Here is a 23,119-nt window from a genome sequence, read left to right on the forward strand (position 1 = left end):
AGGAGGAGGAGGAGGAGGAGGTTGGGGAGGAGGTTGGGGAGGGGGAGGCAGGCGAGGAGGAGGGTGGTGGCGGGGATGATGGTGGTGACGGGAAGGGGGTTGACAAGAAGGGGCGGCTGTGTGGCAATGCAAAGCTACCAAAGCAGGTTCCTGCTACTGAGGAGCAGAAGTGGCTCATTGAGCCCACGGGAAAAGAGTAAGTGGTTCATTATTTTGCTTGTCACATGCTTATTCCGGTTGTTATTTATTTTGCTTGTCACATGCTCATAGTTCATTCTTTTGCAGCAACTGGATATATTCTAAAGGGGTCCGTATTCCCAACGGCCTCATCACCGTCTTGCTGAAGTTATATTGGCCGGGGTTGTACTGTCCTGATCCAGTCAGGCAGCCGGACCGTCGGGTTTTGGCCACGAGCTGGGACCACTGGGAAGTGGCCCGCCACGCGGACCATGAGACCCATGCCAAGGCCGTGATCACTACTTTCTGGGTGAGTTCTCTTCAGAAGCACAAGTCCATTCTAGTTTCATGAATGATTTAACTCATGTCTTCTTCCATTCTTGTTTCATGCATGATTGTAGACATTCTGTTGAGTTCTTCCGGAGCATAGGGCTAGAGCGGACCAGATCGTGCTGCGCCAATGCAAGAAGAAGGCCCGCCAGATGCAGTACGAGGTGCGCTATGTGGCCATCTCCACATACTACCACGACTATCTTGGTGTGAAGATGACCAAGGAAGAAGCGCGGAGGATGGGCATTACCTTGGAGAGGCCCGAGTTCTTGGCGGTAAGTATAAAAGATTTTTCATTATGCTTTCATATATTATGCTTTAATTATGCTTTCATTACCTTATGGTACATTATGCTTTATGCTTTATGCTTCCATAACACCAATTTGGACACACCTACATGCCATTATGCTTTTATTATGTAGGTGTGTCCAAATTGGTGTTATGGAAAAGACGAGTCCTGGGCGGCATTGGTGGATCTTTGGTGTGATGAGGCTGGAGCCTGGGCGGCTATGAGAACCAAAAATAAGGCTAACCGAGGGACGGAGGGAGTACATGCTCAGGGAAACCGAAACCACTATCTCCACAAGGCAGTTAATGTATGACTAACCCCATTAAACATTCTTCTTCTTCTATTTACCATCACTTTCTTATGTATGACTAACCTCTGTTTGGTGGTGCAGGAGGAGAAACTGAAGCGACCGCTCTCATACATGCAGGCGTGGGAGATCGCCCATACGCGGAAGGACTCCAAGCCTGGCGAGCCCCAGTACTACGGCAAGAAGACCGCGGGGAGGAAGCAGGCCTACTCTGAAGCGTATCTGAAGTTGCATCCTGACACACCTGACCCCATTGCGGCGCCTCTGGACGACAGGGCGGTGGTGAGCATGGGGCCCAAGGAGCACGGTCGGGAGGCGGTTCTCGATGTTGTGATCACTCCTAGTATCTCCTACACACAGCTTCGTCGGATCGACCCGAGCCTGAGCCAGCGCACGAGCCAGCCAGTGACCAGTACACAGTCCCTCTTTCAGGAGCAACAATCTGTAAGTATTTTCCCTCTTATCTTCATTGCTCACTTCATTTTCCGCATTTAGTAGTTTTATGAGTTCCATCATGTCATACCGTAGGCCTACATGGAGTACACACGCCAGGAGACCATGGCGTGGCATCAGAGGCTTTATGAACACCAAGTGCAGAGGGATAGCCAGATGCATCAGGCTTTTCAGGATATGGCGGCCGGCAGGTGTCCTCAGTTCCCTCCAGCACAATGCCCTTCAGCACAACCAGTGCTGATGAGCTTTGAGGAGTTTGTGGCACAGAACGCTGGCCCCTCGCCGGTTAGTTCATCCCCAATCTATTCACCCAAAGCATGTCATGCCTTTCAATACAGTCATATATCCCGTGCATATGTCTTTTCAACATCCAGGGAACATGTGGATCTACCGTTGGCGGCGGTCTTCGCAGCACTCCGGAGACACGGAGCCCGACCACTCCGATCCACGGAGGCGGAGGCGGAGGCGGTCTTGGCGGTAGCGCTGCCGCTAGCACTGACGACCTGGGCTTTGGCCGTCTTGGCGGTGACGACCTCCGCGGTGCTCGATGATCCTTGTGTGGTGATGATGCTTGAGATGACTTGTGTGTGGTGATGATCATTTAGATGACTTGTGTGCTTCTCTATATGCTTATGTTGGTTGTGATGATGTTCATTTAGAGACTTGTGTGTGATGATGCTTATGCATATATTGTTGTGATGGTGCCGGATGATATCCCGTTGTGTTTTATATGTCTATCTCATCATATATATCTGCTGATATGTGCTGCTATTTGAATTGAATTGATCTGAAAACAAACAGAAAAAAGAAAAAAAAGCAAAAGCAAACTATGCCGACGGCTAGGCCGTCGGCATAGGGCTAGCGTGAGCTCCCAGTAGCTGACACGTGGGCACCTATGCCGATGGCCTAGCCGTCGGCTTAGTTTAAAAACTGTGTCGACGGCAAGGCCGTCGGCATAGGCGCCCACGTGTCAGCTACTGGGAGCTCTGTATGCAGGACTATGCCGACGGCCTGGCCGTCGGCTTAGTTTCAAATTATGCCGACGGCCCGGCCGTCGGCATAGACCTGGTCCTAGAGCAGCGGCTGGTCGCCACGTGGCACCCCTATGCCGACGGTCTAGCCGTCGGCATAGGTTTTGACTAAGCCGACGGCTAGGCTGTCAGCATAGGGGTGCCACGGGGCGATCAGTCATTGGGCAGACTTGACGGCGGCCGCCGTTAGGCGTGATAGTTGCCGACGGCCGGGGCCGTCGGCATAGATGTACGGCCCCCGTCGGCGTATCATATATGCCGACGGCTTTTCTAAGCCGACGGCCTCCCTGGCTGTGCCGACGCATATGTTGTCGACGGCCCTATGCCGACGGGGGCCGTTGGCATAGGTCTACCCCGACGAGACTCAGGCCTATGCCGACGGCCCTGGCCGTCGGCATAGGGGGCGATTCCGGTAGTGGCTGGTTTGATCAAATAAACGGGGATGTTGGAAGTGTAGTTTTGATGTGCCGGATTAGGACCTGTATTGAGTGCATCTTTCTATTTGAGTATAACTGGGACTTGACTTGCCATGTCATCTCACATGTACGTTCGCTGCCATATACTCTGGTTTGTCTCGAAAAAAATAACTGGGAGGCGCGATGAGTCCAACGGCTCTGGTACGGACTGGCGATTCGGGTGGCGACGCGGCGGGTGGAGCGGCTCTACTCGCTGGCCCCGACGAGTCGGCGGCCTGGTCGGTGGTGCGGACGCCGGGTCGGTCGGCGCGGGCGTCTCCGGAGGCGGCCTCGGGTGCGGAGGCGGCACCGCGCTGGACGGGGAGCCGATTCTGGGCTCTGGTCGTGGTAAGCGACGATGAGGATTCGGAGGCGGAGGCGAGCGATGGCAAGGCTCGGCGTGTCGAGGCGAGACGGCCGTCGATCGGCGCGTTCGTGGCTCGGGCTGAGGAGCTAGGGGGCTCGCTCATGGCCGGGCGGCGGCGGGCCTTTGCGCCTGGCGGCCGCGGTGCTCGCCGGCCAGGGGTGTCTGGTCGAGCGCCGTTGGTGCGCGCGGCGCTGTTGGGGGGCGTGCGGGCGGCCTCGGGCTGCACGCGGGCTGCCTCCCCTTCGCGGGGCTCGGGGCTTGCACCGGTGGTGCAGGTGGAGCCTGGGGCGATGGCGCCGGTGGGTGCAGGGGCGGCGGCAGCGACGGAGGAGGCGACCGATCCTTGGCCTAGGGTTGGGGAGCCTGGTCGGGCTGGGCCGATGGGCCAAGCCCAGGAAGTGGGCCAAGGGGGCCTACTTGGGTCGTGCGCGATCCAGGGCGTTAGTTCCGCGGAGATGGGGCTGCGTCTGGAGGTGGGCTGCTCAGAGTCGAGGGGTTGCGCGGAGAAGCCCAGGCCTGGCCCGTCCTCGGAGCGGGCAGTACTTAAGTGGCTCTGGATCCGCCGCGGCGCCTCCGACAGCTCACTAGGGTTTCCAGCCACTCCATCGGAGGTGCGGTGCTTCGGTGGATCCGCCCGCGCCCTCTCCCCACCCCCTCCCCCACCTCTTCTCCGATCCTTCGCAGAGGTTGTAGCCATGGGCTCCAAGGCGGAGCGGCGTGCTGACAAGCGGGCGGAGCCGAATCTGGAGGCGGAGAGGCGTCGCGAGCGGGATCTGCGCGCCCAAGCGAAGTCGCGAGCGGCGGAGCATGCTGGCGAGGAGGGTGGCTGGGGGCCTCCCCCAGCTTGGTGGCTCAAGGAGCAAGAGAGAAAGCAGAAGAAGGAGGCATACAAGAAGAAGGGGCTGGAGCTCAAGCGCAAGGAATCGCTTCTCCCCTACGAAGGTGACCGCGTCGGCGAACCCTACTCCAAGCAGAAGCTGAAGAAGCACAAGCCGGCAATGCCGACTCCCTCCAAGGCCCCCAAGCCCTCCGCCTCCAAGGGCACGGCGGCGGAGCCCATTCCCGTCGAGGATGCGGGAGGGCCGGAGTGTTTCCGCTGCGGGCGCACGGGCCACTACCAGAGCGAGTGCGGTTTCAAGCAACTGTGCATGCTCTGCAGCAACGAGGGGCATGCCTCGGCCTACTGCCCCACGCGCGGCAAGCAGCTCGTGCTCCAGACCATGGGCCACGCCTTTGCGGGTGGCGGTTTCTTCTGCCTACAATATCCGGAGGAGGCGGATGTGGCGGCGGAAGGAATGCTGGGGGCCAACGCGGCCCTGGTGTCGGCGGCACCCGGCGTCCTGTCCAAGGAGATCCTCAAGGTCGAGCTCCCCCATCTTTTCGAGGGCGAGTGGGACTGGCAGGTGGCACCTTTCGACACGGACTGCTTCTCCGTGGCGTTCCCGGACCCTATCATGCTACGGATGGCGACGCGCGGCGGGAAGCTCTTCCTCTCCATCAACAACATCACCGCCGACATCCGTGACGCGGTCCTCACCGAGCCCAAGGCGCTGTCAATGCCGGAGGTTTGGGTGAAGCTATGGGGTGTGCCGCCGAAGCAGCGGCGTGTGGAGCGGCTGATGGCGGCCACGACTATGATCGGCCGGCCGTTGGTGGTGGATGAACTGTCCCTAATCCGTTCGGGCCCGGTACGTATGAAGTTTGCGTGTCGTGCAACGGCCAAGCTGTGCGGATCTGTGCAAATCTGGTTCAATGGCGAGGGATACTCCATCAAGCTCGAGCCGGAGGTGGACCAACCGCGCCCGGCGGCCCCTGCTCTCCCGCCCCCGCCGCCGCCCCCTGCGGGTTGGGGCCCGGGGGATCACGACAAGGACAAGCGCAAGGACAAGGATCCGGAGCAAGACGCCAGCATGGAGGAGGACGACTCCATCGATACCGCGGCCTGGGACTAGCTCGGGATCTCTGCGTCGGGGCCTGCCGCGCCGGTGAAGGGGGTGGCGGGGCTGCGGGCTGTGCTGGGCTCGGGCCACGAGGGGATGTCAATCTCGATCCCCAACCAGTATGGCTCAAACATGGGGTCGGTTTCCTCACCCCCCTTGGGCGCGGCCCCGGCTACGGTGGTGGGCTTGGGCGGCGGCGGCTCCCCGATCGCTCTCTCCCCCAACCCCTCGCGGCTCCGTTCGGTGGGATCTCCGGCGTCCGGTGGGCGTGGCTCCACCCTGAGCGGCTCGGTCAAGCCGATGAAGAAGACGGCGGTGCGCAAGGTCAGCGCGGAGGTGGTGCGCGTGATGGAACCGCTGGGGGCGCCTCCCATGCCTCGGCAGTCGATCATGGCTCTGGCGGCCCCAACCTTGCCACCCGTCGCTGATCCGCTGCTGCAAGAGGCGGCCAAGGCGGCGATGATCTCCAAGGCTAAGCGTACCAAGACGGTGCCGGCGGCACCGGTCCACACAAGCTCGCGATCCAAGGGGGCCAAGGGCAACATGTCGTCGCTGTAGTGGGCGCAGCTCCTTCAGGCGCAGAAGAACATGGAGATCTCAGGTAATCCTCCACCTCGCTTCACGGTTCTTGATTCCTTTTCGGACGATCACTTGCATGAGGTGTTGGAAGCGAGCGGCGTGGTTTCTTCTTGCGAGAGGGGAGACAGGGAGCTGATTTTGCTCGTTCGCGCCAAGGAGACGGCGCAGGCAGCGCTCGCGGCTGCTACGGCAGCGCGTGCTGATCAGAGGCCCGGTGAGCCCGAGGGAGGGGCCACCGCGGCTCTTTCTGTGCCCGAAGAGGGGGGGTCAGGCAATAGGGGTTGCCCCCCCCTCCCTCGCCTTGCCGTGGCAGGGTGAGGCGCGTGGCTAAGGCGGTCACCTCGCGAGGTGTCCGGCTCCGCAATCGCGTCATCTAGATGCGGGCCATCTTTTGGAACATTCGTGGCTTTGGCCACGCGGGGCGCCGGACGCAACTTAAGGAGTACATGCGTAGAGAGGACGTCGATATCGTTGGGCTGCAGGAAACGATCAAGGGGGATTTTCGTTTCCATGAGTTGCTCGCTATTGATCTATTGGAGCGCTTTGAGTGGCAACATGTTCCGGCTGTTGGCCACTCCGGTGGTTTGTTGCTAGTCTTAAATCGCGCTCTGTATGAGATCATCGACTGGGACGTTGGTTCGTTTTTTATCTCAGCATTTCAGAGTTAGGGCCTCGCGCCGCGAATTGGTTGTCATTAAGGTCTACGGGCCGGTCGATCACTCGAGATCGGCGGAGTTCTTTGGAGAACTCCAAGCCAAAGTTAACTCCGTGACTGAGGCGGCGCTTCCTGTTCTGGTGGGAGGCGATTTCAACCTGATCAGGTCGGGTGCGGATAAGAGTAATAGTAATATAAACTGGCCTCGGGTGGCTATGTTTAATGCTGCGATCGCCTCGATGGCCCTCAGGGAGGTGGCTAGAACGGGCGCTCGATTCACATGGACAAACAAGCAATTAGACCTGGTACGATCGGTGCTGGATCATGTGTTCATGTCTCCGGATTGGGAAATGGGTTTTCCCCTCTACACTCTGGTCGCGGAGACTCGTATTGGGTCGGACCATGTATCACTTGTGTACTCCTCGGGGGAGGATAGAGTGCAACGTAGCCCTCGTTTTTTCTTCGAAACGGCATGGTTTGAGGTGCCAGGCTTCGAGGAGCTCTTTAGGGAGAAGTGGAGTGCGTGCGTGAGTCAAGTGGGGCCCCAGCGTGGCCCGATGGAGTTCTGGAACACTGTCGGGGGGCGACTCAGGGCAAGTCTCAAGGGATGGGGCGCTAGCCTAGGGAGGTCTGACAAAGCACACAGAGCCGCGATCCTAGCGGAGATCGCAACGATTGATTCCCAGGCTGATATCCGGGACCTTACGGAGACGGAATGGGCCCACCGATACGACCTGGAAAGTCAGGTCGAGGCGTCGTTGCGTGCGGAGGAAGAATATTGGCGTCGCCGTAGTGGTTTGAAATGGATCCTCAAAGGGGATGCTAATACCAAATATTTTCAAGCCTACGCTAATGGCCGACGTCGGAAATGTTCTATCCTGAGGTTGCAATCGGAGCAGGGGCTTCTGTTGCGACAAGAGGACATCTCTCGTCATATTTATTAGTTCTACATTAAGTTGATGGGGACGTGTGAGGACCAGAGGGCTGGTCTGCATGTGGATGTGTGGGAAGCCGGACAACGTGTGCTGGACTGCGAGAACGAGGGGCTGGGGCTAGCGTTCCTTCCCGAAGAAATCGATGCCGCACCGATGGGTATGAAGGCGGACACGGCCCCTGGCCCGGACGGGTGGCCGGTGGCAATGTTTAAACGTTTCTGGCCCTTGCTTAGGGGCCCGATTTTCGAGATCTGCAACGGGTTTATGCGCGGTTCGGTAGATATAGCGCGCCTTAACTTTGGAGTGTTATCGCTCATTCCAAAGGTTCAAGGGGCCGATGACATTAGACAGTTCCGTCCCATTGCGCTTATCAAGCGTTCCGTTTAAAATTTGTGCCAAAGCGTGTGCGACTAGATTAGTTCCGATTGCCCATCGTGTGATCCATCGCAACCAATCTGCGTTCATCCACGGTCGCAATATCCTTGAGGGCCCTCTGGCCCTTCAGGAGATTATACACGAACTCAAACGCACTAAGGAACTGGCGGTGCTGTTGAAGCTAGACTTCGAAAAGGCATACAATCGGGTTAATTGGAATTTTCTCCGTCAGGTGCTACTCAGCCGGGGTTTCTCCGTTGTTTGGGTGCACCATGTCATGCAGTTGGTATCGGGAGGACAAACTGCTATTTCGGTGAACGGAGAAGTAGGGCACTTCTTCCGGAATAAACGGGGCCTCAGGCAAGGGGATCCATTTTCCCCCCTCATGTTCAACTTTGTTGTTGACGCGCTGTCCTCTATGCTGAGGAAAGCGGCGGAGGCTGGCCATATCAAAGGGTTGGTAGGCCATCTCATTCTAGGGGGAGTGACCCACTTGCAGTATGCAGATGACACGCTATTGCTGTTTCATCTGGACCTTCATAGTATTGCTGCGGTCAAGGCGATTCTTCTCAGTTTTGAGCTCATGTCGGGCCTCAAAATTAACTTCCACAAATGCGAGGTGCTCTCGATGGGGATCGAGGCCGAGGAGGGAAGGCGCATTGCGGATTTGCTCAACTGCAAAGTGGGCAAATTCCCGTTCACTTATCTGGGCCTCCCGGTAGACACCAAACGACCCACGATAGAGGATTGGGAGCCTCTGTGTGCCAAAGTGAGGAATAGGGTTTGTCCTTGGCGGGGCAAATTTTTGTCGAAAGCGGCGAGGCTAGTGCTCACAAATTGCAGCCTGTCTTCTTTGCCAATGTTCGCCATGGGACTGTTTCTGCTTGCAGAAGGGGTCCATGCCAAGTTTGACACGCCTCGAGCCAAGTTCTTTTGGGAAGGAACTAGCCCGAACCATAAATACCACATGGTTAAATGGGCCTGGGTGTGTCGACCCAAGGATTTGGGGGGTCTTGGGATCACCAATTCAAGATGGCTTAACATCGCGTTGATGTGCAAATGGATTTGGAAAATCACCCAGGGGGCCTCCGGGTTGTGGGTTGATCTCCTAAGGGCCAAATATTTTCCTAACGGGAATTTCTTTGAAGGGAGGGCAAGGGGCTCACCTTTTTGGAATGATCTTCAGTTGATCAAACCAGCTTTTGCCATGGGGGCAAAATTTTCGATTGGGGACAGCAGATCTGCGCGATTCTGGACTGATCTTTGGATAGGTACCCAACCCCTTTGGGTCGAATTCCGGGATTTGTACGATATTGCTGTCGACACCGCATTGTCGGTGGCGGATGCGCTTGCAGTGACGCCACCTGAGATTCAGTTTAAGCGGGAACTCAACGGGCCCGAGCAGTCAAGCCTCGCGGCCTTGCTGCAACTAATCGAACCAGTGGGTCTTTCGGACCAGTCTGACACGGTGAGTTGGGCGCTTACTAACTCGGGGAAGTTCTCGGTGAACTCCTTATACCGCAAGTTGTGTCGAGGGTCGACACAGCCAGTGATTGCAGGATTGTGGAAAGCGCGGATGCCTTTGAAGATCAAACTTTTCATATGGCAACTGTTCCGTGATAGGCTTCCCACTTCCCTGAACGTAGCCAAACGTAATGGACCGGCCACGGGTCCGTGTGCGTTGTGCGGGGAACCGGAGGATGCCAATCATGTGTTTTTCCGTTGCCCTCTAGCGAGGTTCGCGTGGAGTGCAGTCCGGACCGCGGTGGGTGTCCATTGGGACCCGCGCTCGGCTCCCGAGCTTTTCAACCTCCTAGATGCGATTAAGGGCCCAACACATCAGGTTATGTGGAGTTGTGTTGGGGCACTTCTCTGGGCCTTATGGCTAACTAGGAACAAGTTTACTATAGAAGGGTGTTTTCCAAATCATCCGGCTAATATTATCTTCAAATGCAACCTCCTATTGCAGCAGTGGAGTCCGTTGGGGAGGCGCAAGGATGCTGAGCTGATCAAGACCGCCCAACAACGACTGGTGCAAGTGTATGCGATGGCTAGGGAGTCATGACTTCGGTCCCTTTTGGTTGCTTTACGAGCCTGCGTGCTCTGTACGGGCCCTGTCCTGTAACCTTGATTTGCGGCTTGTTTAGTTTTGTTTGAACTTTGGTGGTCGAGCCGGCATGGCTTTTGGTGATGTATTAAGACTTGGTATGTGGTACGCTGCAGTTGGGGCTTTATTAATCTAAAGCCGGACGCATCTGGCGTCTTCGTTCTAAAAAAAATGCTGCAACGCTTTCTGGACGAGAGAATGATTGGATGTTGCCCTCAACTCAAGTGACTCTTCTATCTCTATACAGGGGAGCAAATCATGTGATGTTTTATTTGTCTATTTTGGGACCGAATCATATGGTGCCGCAGACAAAGGCCCGTCTATGAGCAACTTGATATGATAAATTTATAGAAGCATCTTGTTAAGTTCCCCCCTCAGACTTGTTATTGTTAGTGTGTGATTCCTCTTGCCGTGTTCAAGCTATGTTGGTGGGCTTTATTGGCCGAGCTGTAGACACCGATGATGCAAACCGTGTCATTCAGAGTCGTTGTTTCTACAGATGTATCTAACGGAAGTCTGTTTGATTGCATTGCACAAGAGAGTGAGCATCAGTGAGTGACCATGGGCAAGAGAATGAACATGAGGAATTGATCTCATCACAACAACCATATATACATGGGATGTGTAAAATGGGTACGCATGGTGTTGCGTCGTGCCCAATTTGATTAATACCACAGACAGAGGTGTCAGTCTTTCTGTCTAATGCAAAGTAATGCATCTGCTTAGAGGCATCTCTCTAGGCGATGCAAACTAAGCAGTTCATAACCAAACTAGTGCACATGCATGCTCAGAGGCATAGATCGGATCGTCCCAGGCACATACCATTTCACAAGCGCCAAAGAAAGGAGCAGGAGTTTAAATATTGCATGAGTGGAGTAATTAACTAGAGTTGCTCACATGGAGCAAGCGAGGAATCTGTCCTGACATTTTTCTTAGGCACGACAGCACGCGAGTAAAGTGCGCGCATGGAGACAGGTGATGCGGTGTAATTTAACCGGTCACTGCAGTCGAAGTGGCATCCAAGGAAACTTTTCTCCCATCTCAAGATCGCATCGACCGACCTTCAGCCTTATGACATGACACTTGGTACCGCGTCTACCACCTAGCTTAAACACACAAATGGGTGTTAGTCAGTGTTGCACACATGGCTCAGGGAGCAGCAGGAATCTCTCTAATTTTTCTAAATCAACGCTTCGTGATTGGTGGGGCGGTATGATTAGTTTAACCCAGCTAGTTCAGTTTGAGCGGCATCTCCGAGGCCATTTTCTCCCGTCTCAAGTTTGCATCTGAGCCTTGTGAGATTATCATTATCTACTACTACCACAACCGCTGATGCATGGGACCTAGCTGTCTGACAGGCCCGCAGGGCAGCCAGCCTACGCCATTATCGTCGTATCCAATCTTCGATCTCGTCATTAAATTAGAATTATGTACTCCCCAACTCTGGTTTCTATACCAGTCTAGTTTCTCCTCTAGGACATGACAATTGCCCAGAGTGCCTTTGGAGCAACACTGTAGCACTTCCAGCTCTCTTTACACCAAAAACACCACGAGAGAGGTCGAGGCATATGGAGATCGCCATGGGGGCCATTGGCCCTCTCCTCCCGAAGCTCGGTGAGCTGCTCATCGGCGAGCTCACCTTGGAGAAACAAGTGAGGAAAGGCATCAAGTCTCTCGTGACAGAGCTGACATTGATGCATGCCGCTCTCCGCAAGGTAGCAAAAGTGCCGGTGGATCAGCTTGAAGAGGGGGTCAAGATCTGGGCTGGAAATATCAAGGATTTATCCTACCAAATGGAGGAAATCATTGATGTTTTCAAGGTCCACGTGGAGAATGGGGGCAAGCCAACCAACTCGAAGAACAGAGTTAAGAAGATACTCAAGAAGGTCAAAAGATTATTCAAGAATGGCAAGGATCTCCATCGGATCTCTAATGCTCTAGAAGAAGCGGTCCAACAAGCTAAGAAGTTGGCGGAGCTGCGTCAAAGGTATGAGCAAGAGATGCGGGATACTAGTGTTGGTGCTAGTGTTGACCCCCGCATGATGGCCCTATACACAGATGTGACAGAGCTCGTCGGCATTGAAGAAACACGAGATGAGCTGATCAACATGTTGATTGAAGGTGATGATTGGTTGAAGCATCCATTGAAGACGGTCTCTATTGTCGGATTTGGTGGTTTGGGCAAGACAACTCTTGCCAAATCAGCATATGACCAGATCAAAGGGCGATTTGATTGTTATGCTTTTATTTCGGTTTCTCAGAATCCCGACAAGAAGAAAGTTTTCCAGAATATTCTCTATGGACTTGACAAGAAGAAGTATGGACACATTCATAGCAAAGAATGGGAACAAAATCATCTGATCGATGAAATCATCGAATTCCTTAACGGCAAGAGGTAGATGTGTTTTTTTTCGTTTGCAGACAGATTACCGTTTTGTCTAGTTAAATAATAATAGTATTCTAGACTATTGCATATGCATCCGGTGCAGATTTTGGAGGGTCTAGGCGCACCCGATTAGGCAACTTTTGTAAAAGAAAAGATATGTGTTTGTTTGTTGGAACAAGCATTGGCTAGTTTATTACTTACTTGTAAAGTTTCCGGACAACATGACTTTTGTGGTATTATTGTTGGCAAAAAGACAAAATTGCAAGTACAAATTATGTGAATAGTAAGCTTAATATTGTATCAGTTTTGTACTCCCGCCATTTACTTATACAAGGCCACTATGGAATATACATTTTGCATCTATACAAGGCCACCAACAGTAATCAAGGCAAAAATTAATGATGTTTTCCAACTTGTTTAATACTTGCATGCATGTAGTCATAATGACACTCAACTACTTCCTCCATTCAATTTTCTTGAATGCACGTGGTGTATTAAATGATCCCAGTAAACAAGAAAGAAAGATGGAATGCAAAACATGTATTAAATTTTACCTTGGTATCTGTAATTTGAGTTTGTGGCCTTGTATATAAAAATGGAGGGAGTATTATTCATTTAGAATACCACAAAAGTCATTTTGTCACGAAATTTTACACATGAAAATACACTAGACAATGGTTGCTTTGATTTTTTTTCAAAATGTTTTGACCATTTTACTGTTTTATAATATTTTTTGCAATTCGGGTGCATGTGCACCCATATGTCCCAAGGTGTATTTCTTATATGCATCTTGATATTGTATTACTTATTTATAGTTTTATTCTTTTGGTGTAAATGTTGTAGTTAGTACATAACCTATCTCTCAACAATCAGGGAGTGCATATATTAAAGACGACCGAGAATTCCTAATGCCTGAGTGGACGATCTCAACTGTTAAAAACCATACGCAACAATTGCACATTTCTACAACTATAGTTGCACATGAGTTTTTGTGTGTGTGGAATCTAGGTCTCAGACTATGCAATTTGGTCGAGTTATAAATTTTTTTTTGTTAGTTTCCTTCGAAATAACATATCCGTACTAATATAATATATATTACTGTATATATCTTCATTGTATTGATTTGTTAACTATTTTAAACTGGAAAAAAGGTACCTCATCGTAATTGATGACATATGGGATAAAGAAGTCTGGAAATTAATCAAGTGTGCTTTCTCCAAGAAGAGTCCTGGAAGCCGACTAATCACAACAACTCGTGTTGTTAGTGTCTCTGAAGCATGTTGTTCTTCTATGGATGATATTTACAAAATGAAACCACTTTCTGACGATGTATCAAGAACACTCTTCTATAAAAGAGTATTTTCTCAAGAGAATGGGTGTCCTCCAGAATTAGTGCAAGTATCCAAAGACATTTTGAAGAAATGTGGTGGCATACCATTAGCTATTATTTCTGTAGCAAGTCTCCTGGCTAATAATAATCAGATAAAAACAAAGGACCAATGGTATACTTTGCTCAATTCCATTGGCCGTGGACTCACGGAAGATCAAAGTTTGGAGGAGATGAAAAAGATATTATTATTCAGCTATTATGATCTACCCTCATATCTGAAACCTTGTTTATTATATCTTAGCATCTTCCCAGAAGATCACGAGATTATGAGAGATAGGCTGATATGGAGATGGATATCCGAAGGTCTTGTTTACAGTGATAGACAAGAAACTAGCTTATATGAGCTTGGTAATAGCTACTTCAATGAGCTAGTGAATAGAAGTATGATCCAGCCGATAGGCATTGATGTTGTAGGAAATGTACAAGGTTGCCGTGTACATGACATGGTTCTTGACCTTATATGCTCATTATCAAGTGAAGAAAACTTTGTCACAATACTAGATAACAACAGAAGAAAAATTCCTAACTCAGAGATCAAGGTTCGCAGATTGTCCATTCAAAATAGCAAGATAGATGTGGATACCACTAGGATGGAGCATATGAGATCTCTTACTGTTTTCACAAGTGATGTTGTTGGGAAAGTGTTGGATATTTCAAGTTTTCAAGTTCTGCGCGTGTTGGATTTAGAAGGCTGTAAAAATGTCTCGGATGTTGGGTATGTGGGGAATCTGTTGCATTTGAGGTACTTGGGGCTAAAAGGTACTCATGTTAAGGACCTTCCCAAGGAAATAGGGAAGCTGCAGTTTTTGCTTATCTTGGACTTAAGAGGTTCTAAGATAGAAGTACTGCCATCGAGTGTTGTTCAACTAAGACGTCTAATGTGCTTGTATGTTGCTTATGATATGAAGCTGCCATCTGGAATAGGTAACCTGACTTCCCTAGAAGTGCTAGATGAGCTGGGGTTATCTGACGTGGACCTTGATTTTGTGAAAGAATTGGGCCGTCTGACCAAGCTCAGGGTGCTCCGGCTTGACTGCGATGATTTTGATGAGAGCCTGGGTAAAGCTTTGGAGGAATCTATTAGTAATATGCACAGACTGGACAGTCTAGATGTATATGTCTCTGATGGACTCATCAATTGCCTGAGCGAAGATTGGGTGCCTCCTCCACAACTCCGTAGATTGGCTTTCCGGTCAACTCAAAGTTGGTTCGGGACATTGCCGTCATGGATTAATCCTTCATCGCTTCCTCTCCTCTCCTATCTGGATATAACGTTGTTTGAAGTGCGATCGGAGGTCATCCAGCTTCTTGGGACTCTGCCTGCTCTTGTTTGTCTTCAGATAATGGATTGTTCTGTGTACAGAAAAGGGCATGAGGTGGAAGCGCCGGTCCTTTCCTCTGGTGCGTTATTCCCATGTGCGACGGAGTGCCTCTTCTATAGTATTGGTGCCATGCCATCAATGTTTCCACGAGGAGCAGCGCCAAGGCTTAAACACCTTTGGTTCACCTTACCAGCCAAGTGGATCTCCCGTGAAAACATTGATTTGGGCATGCGGCACCTCCCTTCCCTCCAGCGAGTCGAGGTTCGTGTTACCACGAAGGGAGCTAGCGAGCGGGAGGTGGATGAAGCAGAGGCTGCGCTGAGGGCCGCAGCGGAGGACCACCCCAACCATCCCATCCTTAGTACATATAATTGACATAGTAAAAGGTGCCTATACTCCTTTGTTAATCAATATCTGTTTTCTCACCATCCCAGGTGTTCATTCTTTGTTTATTTCTCAGTTTCAGGGGGAGGAAGCGAAGCATGTATGCGTTGAGGTTGGCACCTCTGTTGTACAGTACTTGCAGTCCCTTATTTTCTCACCAAGTGTTTAATTCATGTCTGCTTCCGTATTTCAGTATCTGGCGGCCGGAGTGCCTTGGTCGATTCATCCAATCTGGCGCTCAGGTACTATACCAACTCCATTGATTTGATCAGAAGCACCAAACTATTCTTAATTTCAGCTAAAACTCGCACCCATGTACTATGCTAGCTTGATCAATCAGGCCCCTAAAGCCTCAATAGTGCAGGAATCTATTCAGCGTTGGCTTCTTAATTTATGCTGCAAAGCTACATAGGCCCCTCGATTGTTTATTTCTGCATGCCACAAGATTACATGTAACCTGATCAAAATTAGTAACAGACATCCCAACAGTAATATTGAACTGAAGCATTTCTATGTGTGTTCCTTTTTTTCTGTACTTGGATGAACTCTACTTTTTCTTTCTTTCTGAAACATTGAACTGAAGCTTTTTTATGTGTGTTTCTTCGAAATGGCATTGCAGGTGTCGTCGACATGGATTCAATCGTCGGTGCCTCCAACAACTCATGTACTCTGCTGTTTGACCTGTCACCCCTCTGCATCCAGATGAGCCTCCTCATTCTGTCTGCTTATGTTTGGATTCTCTTCATGCTTCCGCCCTCGATGAACCATCAGTTATGATGTACTGCTTGGCTGGTTTGCTTGATCTCATTCTGCATGCTACTGCTTTGTTTGGAGCAGCTCAATGTTTTGTTATAGACTCATAAACTACGATGTCCGGTTCAGTTTGCCATATTTGTTTCATGATGAAATAAACAGGCCTGTATTAAGTACATCTTTGTATTGGAGTAGAAGTGGAATTTGAATATCTGTTGCATACTACCTACTACGGTGTGCCTTCGCTGTCATCTAGTACTGATGCAATGATTTCTGGATGATATAATAATTCGGTATCCCTTCACTGCCTACCTTAATTATACATTGGGCCAATCATAAGATTTTTATCGCTTGCAACTTATAAGATGTAATGCATATGAAGACCCGCTTATAAGCTTATTACCAACTCAACAAGTTCATGTACTGATATTATGACAGTATCTTGTTATGTTGCCCCCATCAGACTTGCTTTTTGTTTGTGTGTGGTTACTCTTGTTGTGATCGAGCTACAAGTATTCGTTTATTTCTGCTAGTATTCCACTGCAATAAGTAGCCAGCTCCGGCAGAGATCCGATGAGGTTTTTTCGGCATAAATCTAACCGAAGCTGAATCCTGAAAGTCTGAAACCCAGTTGAACACCAAGACTCAGGCAGCCTTTCTGGCTAGCGCTTTTTCTACATTGTCACTCGTTCTGGGCTACAAATTCCTGGCGCTGTTGAAACGCTGCGAGCGAGTTACTTTTGTCCGCTCCTGAGTTAAAAACCACTAGTCAGGAATTCAATTTAGCGCCACATTCATTTTCCCTGTGAACCGATCCGGGATGCCATCGCGCCGAGAGTAATTGTTTCTGTCCGCTCGATCAAGTGCATGCTCTGTCTGTGCGATTGTGAGTGCCTTGTGTCGCCCCCGGAATGTGATGGATGTATTCAGAATTCAGGAGGATGTACAGCTACGTCGTACGCTGCTTTCTTCCTAGCAGAAACAGACTCTTTTCTATTCGAGAGTCGAGACTCCTCAACATTCTGTTCAGTTCTTCTGAATTTTCGTCACCTTCTGTTTGTAAATAGAAATATGTGCTTGATACAGGTTGTAAGAGCTGTCACATTAAAACGACACTGCTAAATTCTCTGTTTATTTGATCAAACCAACATCTTTCAACCTGTATCAAGTACGTCTTTCTATTTGAATTGAACTGGGAGTTGAATTGATACCGCATCTCATGTGAGCCTTTCGCTGTAGAATTATTATTGGCACTGATCTGAAGCAATGGTTATTGAATGTAAGAACGATACGGTGTACTCCCTTCATCGACTGTCAGTCTCTCCTTTACTTGCATTTATTTATACAGGGAGCATGCATATCCCTTTAGGTGACGTTGTTTGTGTGCGACCAAGCAAATCATACAATGCAGCGCAGATTAAGCATCCGTTTATTATCAACTCGGCCGATAACTAGCTACACATATTTGTTTCTTTCTGCTGAATTAATTCCACGGTAATATGATGATGTTGCCTGGTTCGGCCGAGCTGCAGAGGATGATGTTGCCATGCCAACCGTGTCATTTACAGTCGCCGTTTGCCCGTTCCAACATAAAATCAAACGGAAGCTGTAAACCCTGAGGCTCGGCTCAGCGTCAAACTCAGGCAGTCTTTCTGTCTATTATTTTTTCTCTATGTCGTCATGCTCTGTGTTTGTAATTCCAGGCGCTGGTGAAATGCTGCGAGTTAGTTATTTTTGTCTACTTCAGACTCTTTCTTATTTGAGGAGACTCGTCAACATTCAGTTCGTGAGATTTTCTGAATTTTGTGCACCTTCTTCTGTTTGTATCTCTTTCCCACTTGTTTTCTCCATCTCCTTGCATTTGTTACTCATGCTGGTCCAAATTTCATCACGACAGTATATCTAGTTTTGTTGCCCGGTCCCTTGTCCTTGGTTTTGATTTCGTCTGTATGTGGTTGCTTTTGCTGCAATCAAGTAATTTCTGCGGCATTGATTATACTTCCATAGTCGGCTCAGTCCGAGGTGCAGCCACGATCAGGTGAGAGGACGATGTCATCCCTTTTCAGTCTCTGTTTCGATCGCTCCCCGTTTCCACAGAAAATCCTACTAACTTAAACTGAAAGCCTGAAGCCCCTAGCTCAGTACTGCGAAATTCAGTCAACCCGTTTCGAGCTGTAACAACGTGTTGAACTGCATGCAAGCCTGAATGTTTTGCTTCCTTGTCCTGATCGAAATATGAACTGGTTTATTTATGTACACTCTTCTATCTTTACCCAAAAAAGGTTCCCTCCGCTTTGTATACAAAACAACCAACCAAACCATACAGGGATAGGTGCTGGGACGGAAGCAGCACAGTCACGCCCAAAAAAAAACAACAGAGAAAGAGCAAAAGAAATAAATGCCGACAACGACGGATCAACAAAAACGAAGAAGCCTCGTGATCGCTGCGCCCTCCGGGATCTTCCACTAGGCTCCAAGACTCCGAAGCGCCGGCACCTATCAACTGTTGGGGAACGTAGCAGAAATTCAAAAATTTTCCTGCGAATCACCAAGATCTATCTATGGAGAGACCAGCAACGAGTAGAAAGGAGAGTGCATCTACATACCCTTGTAGATCGCTAAGCGGAAGCGTTCAAGTGAACGGGGTTGATGGAGTCGTACTCGTCGTGATTCAGATCACCGATGATCAAGTGCCGAACGGACGGCACCTCCGCGTTCAACACACGTACAGCCCGGTGACGTCTCCCACGCCTTGATCCAGCAAGGAGAGAGGGAGAGGTTGAGGAAGACTCCATCCAACAGCAGCATAACGGCGTGGTGGTGGTGGAGGAGCGTGGCAATCCCGCAGGGCTACGCCAAGCACCATGGGAGAAGAGGAGGAGGGAGAGGGGCAGGGCTGCACCAACGAGAGATCAAATCGCATGTTATGGGCAGCCCCTAGGCCTCATATATATAGGGGAAGGGGAGGGCTGCGCCCCCTTTAGGGTTTCCCACCCCCAAGGGGTGCGGCCAGCCCTAGATGGCAAAGGGGAGGCGGCCAAGGGGGGAGAGGAGAGGGAGGCGCACCAATATGGGCCTTAAGGCCCATCTGGACTAGGGTTTGCCCCCTCCCACTCTCTCTTGCGCCTTGGACTCCTTGTGGGGGGCGCACCAGCCCTCCTAGGGGCTGGTCCCCTCCCACACTTGGCCCACGCAGCCTTCTGGGGCAGGTGGCCCCACTTGGTGGACCCCGGGACCCTCCCGGTGGTCCCGGTACAATACCGATATCGCCCGAAACTTTTCCGGTAACCAAAACAGGACTTCCCATATATAAATCTTTACCTCCGGACCATTCCGGAACTCCTCGTGACGTCCGGGATCTCATCCGGGACTCCGAACAACATTCGGTAACCACATACAAGCTTCCTTTATAACCCTAGCGTCATCGAACCTTAAGTGTGTAGACCCTACGGGTTCGGGAGACATGTAGACATGACCGAGACGTTCTCCGGTCAATAACCAACAACGGGATCTGGATACCCATGATGGCTCCCACATGTTCCACGATGATCTCATCGGATGAACCACGATGTCAAGGACTTAATCAATCCCGTATTCAATTCCCTTTGTCTATCGGTATGTTACTTGCCCGAGATTCGATCGTCGGTATCCAATACCTTGTTCAATCTCGTTACCGGCAAGTCACTTTACTCGTTCCGTAACACATCATCCCGTGATCAACTCCTTGGTCACATTGCGCATATGATGATGTCCTATCGAGTGGGCCCAGAGATACCTCTCCGTTTACACGGAGTGACAAATCCCAGTCTCGATTCGCGCCAACCCAACAGACACTTTCGGAGATACCTGTAATGCACCTTTATAGCCACCCAGTTACGTTGTGACGTTTGGTACACCCAAAGCATTCCTACGGTATCCGGGAGTTGCACAATCTCATGGTCTAAGGAAAAGATACTTGACATTGGCAAAGCTCTAGCAAACGAACTACACGATCTTTGTGCTATGCTTAGGATTGGGTCTTGTCCATCACATCATTCTCCTAATGATGTGATCTCGTTATCAACGACATCCAATGTCCATAGCCAGGAAACCATGACTATCTGTTGATCACAACGAGCTAGTCAACTAGAGGCTCACTAGGGACATATTGTGGTCTATGTATTCACACGTGTATTACGATTTTCGGATAATACAGTTATAGCATGAATAAAAGACAATTATCATGAACAAGGAAATATAATAATAATACTTTTATTATTGCCTCTAGGGCATATTTCCAACAGTCTCCCACTTGCACTAGAGTCAATAATCTAGTTCACATCGCCATGTGATTAACACTCACAGGTCACATCGCCATGTGACTAATACCCAAGAGTTTACTAGAGTCAGTAGTCTAGTTCACATCACTATGTGATTAACACTCAATGAGTTTTATGTTTGATCATGTTGCTTGTGAGAGAGGTTTTAGTCAACGGGTCTGAACCTTTCAGATCCGTGTGTGCTTTACAAATCTCTATGTCATCTCCTAGATGTAGCTACCACGCTCTATTTGGAGCCATTCCAAATAACTGTTCTACTTGGAGCTATTCTAAATTATTGCTCCATTATATGTATCTGGTCTCTCTACTCAGAGCTATCCGGATAAGTGTCAAGCTTGCATCGTCGTAACCTTTACGACGAACTCTTTTACCACCTCCATAATCGAGAAAATTCCTTGGTCCACTAGTTACTAAGGATAACTTTGACCGCTGTCCTGTGAGCCATTCTTGGATCACTCTTGTACCCCTTGACTGACTCATGGCAAGGCACACTTCAGGTGCGGTACACAGCATAGCATAGTGAAGAGCCTACGTCTTAAGCATAGGGGACGACCTTCGTCCTTTCTCTCTATTCTGCCATGGTCGAGCTTTAAGTCTTAACTTCGTACCTTACAACTCAGGCAAGAACTTCTTCTTTGACTGATCCATCTTGAATACCTTCAAGATCATGTCAAGGTATGTGCTCATTTTGAAAGTATTATTAAGCATTTTGATCTATCCTTATAGATCTTGATGCTCAATGTTCAAGTAGCTTAATCCAGGCTTTCATTGAAAAACACTTCCAAAATAACCCTATATGCTTTCCAGAAATTCTACGTCATTTCTGATCAACAATATGTCAACAACATATACTCATCAGAAATTCTATAGTGCTCCCACTCACTTCTTTGGAAATACAAGTTTCTCATAAACTTTGTACAAACCCAAAATCTTTGATCATCATCAAAGCATACATTCCAACTCCGAGATGCTTACTCCAGTCCTTAGAAGGATCGCTGGAGCTAGCATACCTTTTAGCATCCTCAAGATTGACAAAACTTTTCTGATTGTATTGCATACAACCTTTCCTTACGAAAACTAGTAAGGAAACTTGTCTTGACATCCATCTGCCAGATTTCATAAATGCAGCTAATGCTAACATGATTCCGACGGACTTTAAGCATCGCTACGAGTGAGAAAATCTCATCGTAGTCAACTCCTTGAACTTGTGAAAAACTTTTCGCCACAAGTCGAGCTTCATGGACGGTGACATTACCATCCACGTCCGTCTTCTTCTTGAAATCCATCTGTACTCATTAGCCTTACGACCATCGAGCCGTTCTGCCAAAGTCTACACTTTGTTTTCATACATGGATCCCTTCTCGGATTTTATGGCCTCAAGCCATTTATCGGAATCCGGGCCCACCATCGCTTCTCCATAGCTCGTAGGTTCATTGTTGTCTAGCAACATGACCTTCAAGACAGGATTACGTACCACTCTGAAGTAGTACGCATCCTTGTCATCCTACGAGGTTTGGGAGTGACTTGATCCGAAGTTTCATGATCAATATCATAAGCTTCCACTTCAATTGGTGTAGGTGCCACAGGAACAACTCCCTGTGCCCTGTCACACACTAGTTGAAGAGACGGTTCAATAACCTCATCAAGTCTCCACCATCCTCCCACTCAATTCTTTCGAGAGAAACCTTTCCTCGAGAAAGGACCCGATTCAAGAAACAATTCATATTGCTTTCGGATCTGAATTAGGAGGTATACCCAACTGTTTTGGGTGTCCTATGAAGATGCATTTTATCCGCTTTGGGTTCGAGCTTATCAACCTGAAACTTTTTCATATAAGCGTCGCAGCCCCAAACTTTTAAGAAACGACAACTTAGGTTTCTCTAAACCATAATTCATACGGTGTCATCTCAACGGAATTACGCGGTGCCCTATTTAAAGTGAATGTGGTTGTCTCTAATGCCTAACCCATGAACGATAGTGGTAATTTGATAAGAGACATCATGGTATGCACCATATCCAATAGGGTGCAACTATAATGTTCGGACACACCATCACACTATGGTGTTCCAGGCGGTATTAATTGTGAAACATTTTCCACAATGTCTTAATTGTGTGCCAAAACTCGTAACTCAGATATTCATCTCTATGATCATATCATAGACATTTTATCCTCTTGTCACAATGATCTGCTACTTCACTCTGAAATTACTTGAACCATTCAATAATTCAGACTTGTGTTTCATCAAGTAAATATACTCAACATTTACTCGAATCATCTGTGAAGTAAGAACATAACGATATTCACTGCATGCCTCAGCACTCATTCGACTGCACACATCAAAATGTGTTACTTCCAACAAGTTGCTATCTTGTTCCATCTTACTGAAAATGAGGCTTTTCAGTCATCTTGCCCATGTGGTATGATTTGCATATCTCAAGTGATTCAAAATCAAGTGAGTCCGAACGATCCATTTGCATGGAGTTTCTTCATGCATATACACCAATAGACATGGTTCGCATGTCTCAAACTTTTCAAAAATGAGTGAGTCCAAAGATCCATCAACA

General features: G+C 49.4%; 1 protein-coding gene across 1 annotated transcript; it reads left to right on the top strand.

Annotated features, from left to right (window-relative positions):
• The first annotated feature begins 11,469 nt into the window (after window positions 1–11,469).
• LOC119270394 (disease resistance protein RGA5-like) lies at window positions 11,470–16,444 on the top strand. The gene is made up of 5 exons (XM_037552397.1): window positions 11,470–12,395; window positions 13,538–15,484; window positions 15,559–15,594; window positions 15,676–15,724; window positions 16,102–16,444. The coding sequence occupies exons 1-2, from the start codon at window positions 11,569–11,571 to the stop codon at window positions 15,471–15,473; spliced, it is 2,763 nt and encodes a 920-aa protein (XP_037408294.1). The 5' UTR covers window positions 11,470–11,568; the 3' UTR covers window positions 15,474–15,484; window positions 15,559–15,594; window positions 15,676–15,724; window positions 16,102–16,444.
• The last annotated feature ends 6,675 nt before the right edge of the window (window positions 16,445–23,119 follow it).

Source organism: Triticum dicoccoides, chromosome 3A (genome assembly GCF_002162155.2).
Source record: "Triticum dicoccoides isolate Atlit2015 ecotype Zavitan chromosome 3A, WEW_v2.0, whole genome shotgun sequence".
In the NCBI taxonomy this organism is placed as follows: domain Eukaryota; kingdom Viridiplantae; phylum Streptophyta; class Magnoliopsida; order Poales; family Poaceae; genus Triticum; species Triticum dicoccoides.

Excerpts from the sequence above, each read along its gene's own strand:
- LOC119270394 (XM_037552397.1), top strand. The coding sequence starts at position 11,569 with ATGGAGATCGCCATGGGGGCCATTGGCCCTCTCCTCCCGAAGCTCGGT. Across the intron at positions 12,396-13,537 it reads GAATTCCTTAACGGCAAGAG|GTACCTCATCGTAATTGATG; the intron begins GTAGATGTGTTT and ends ACTGGAAAAAAG.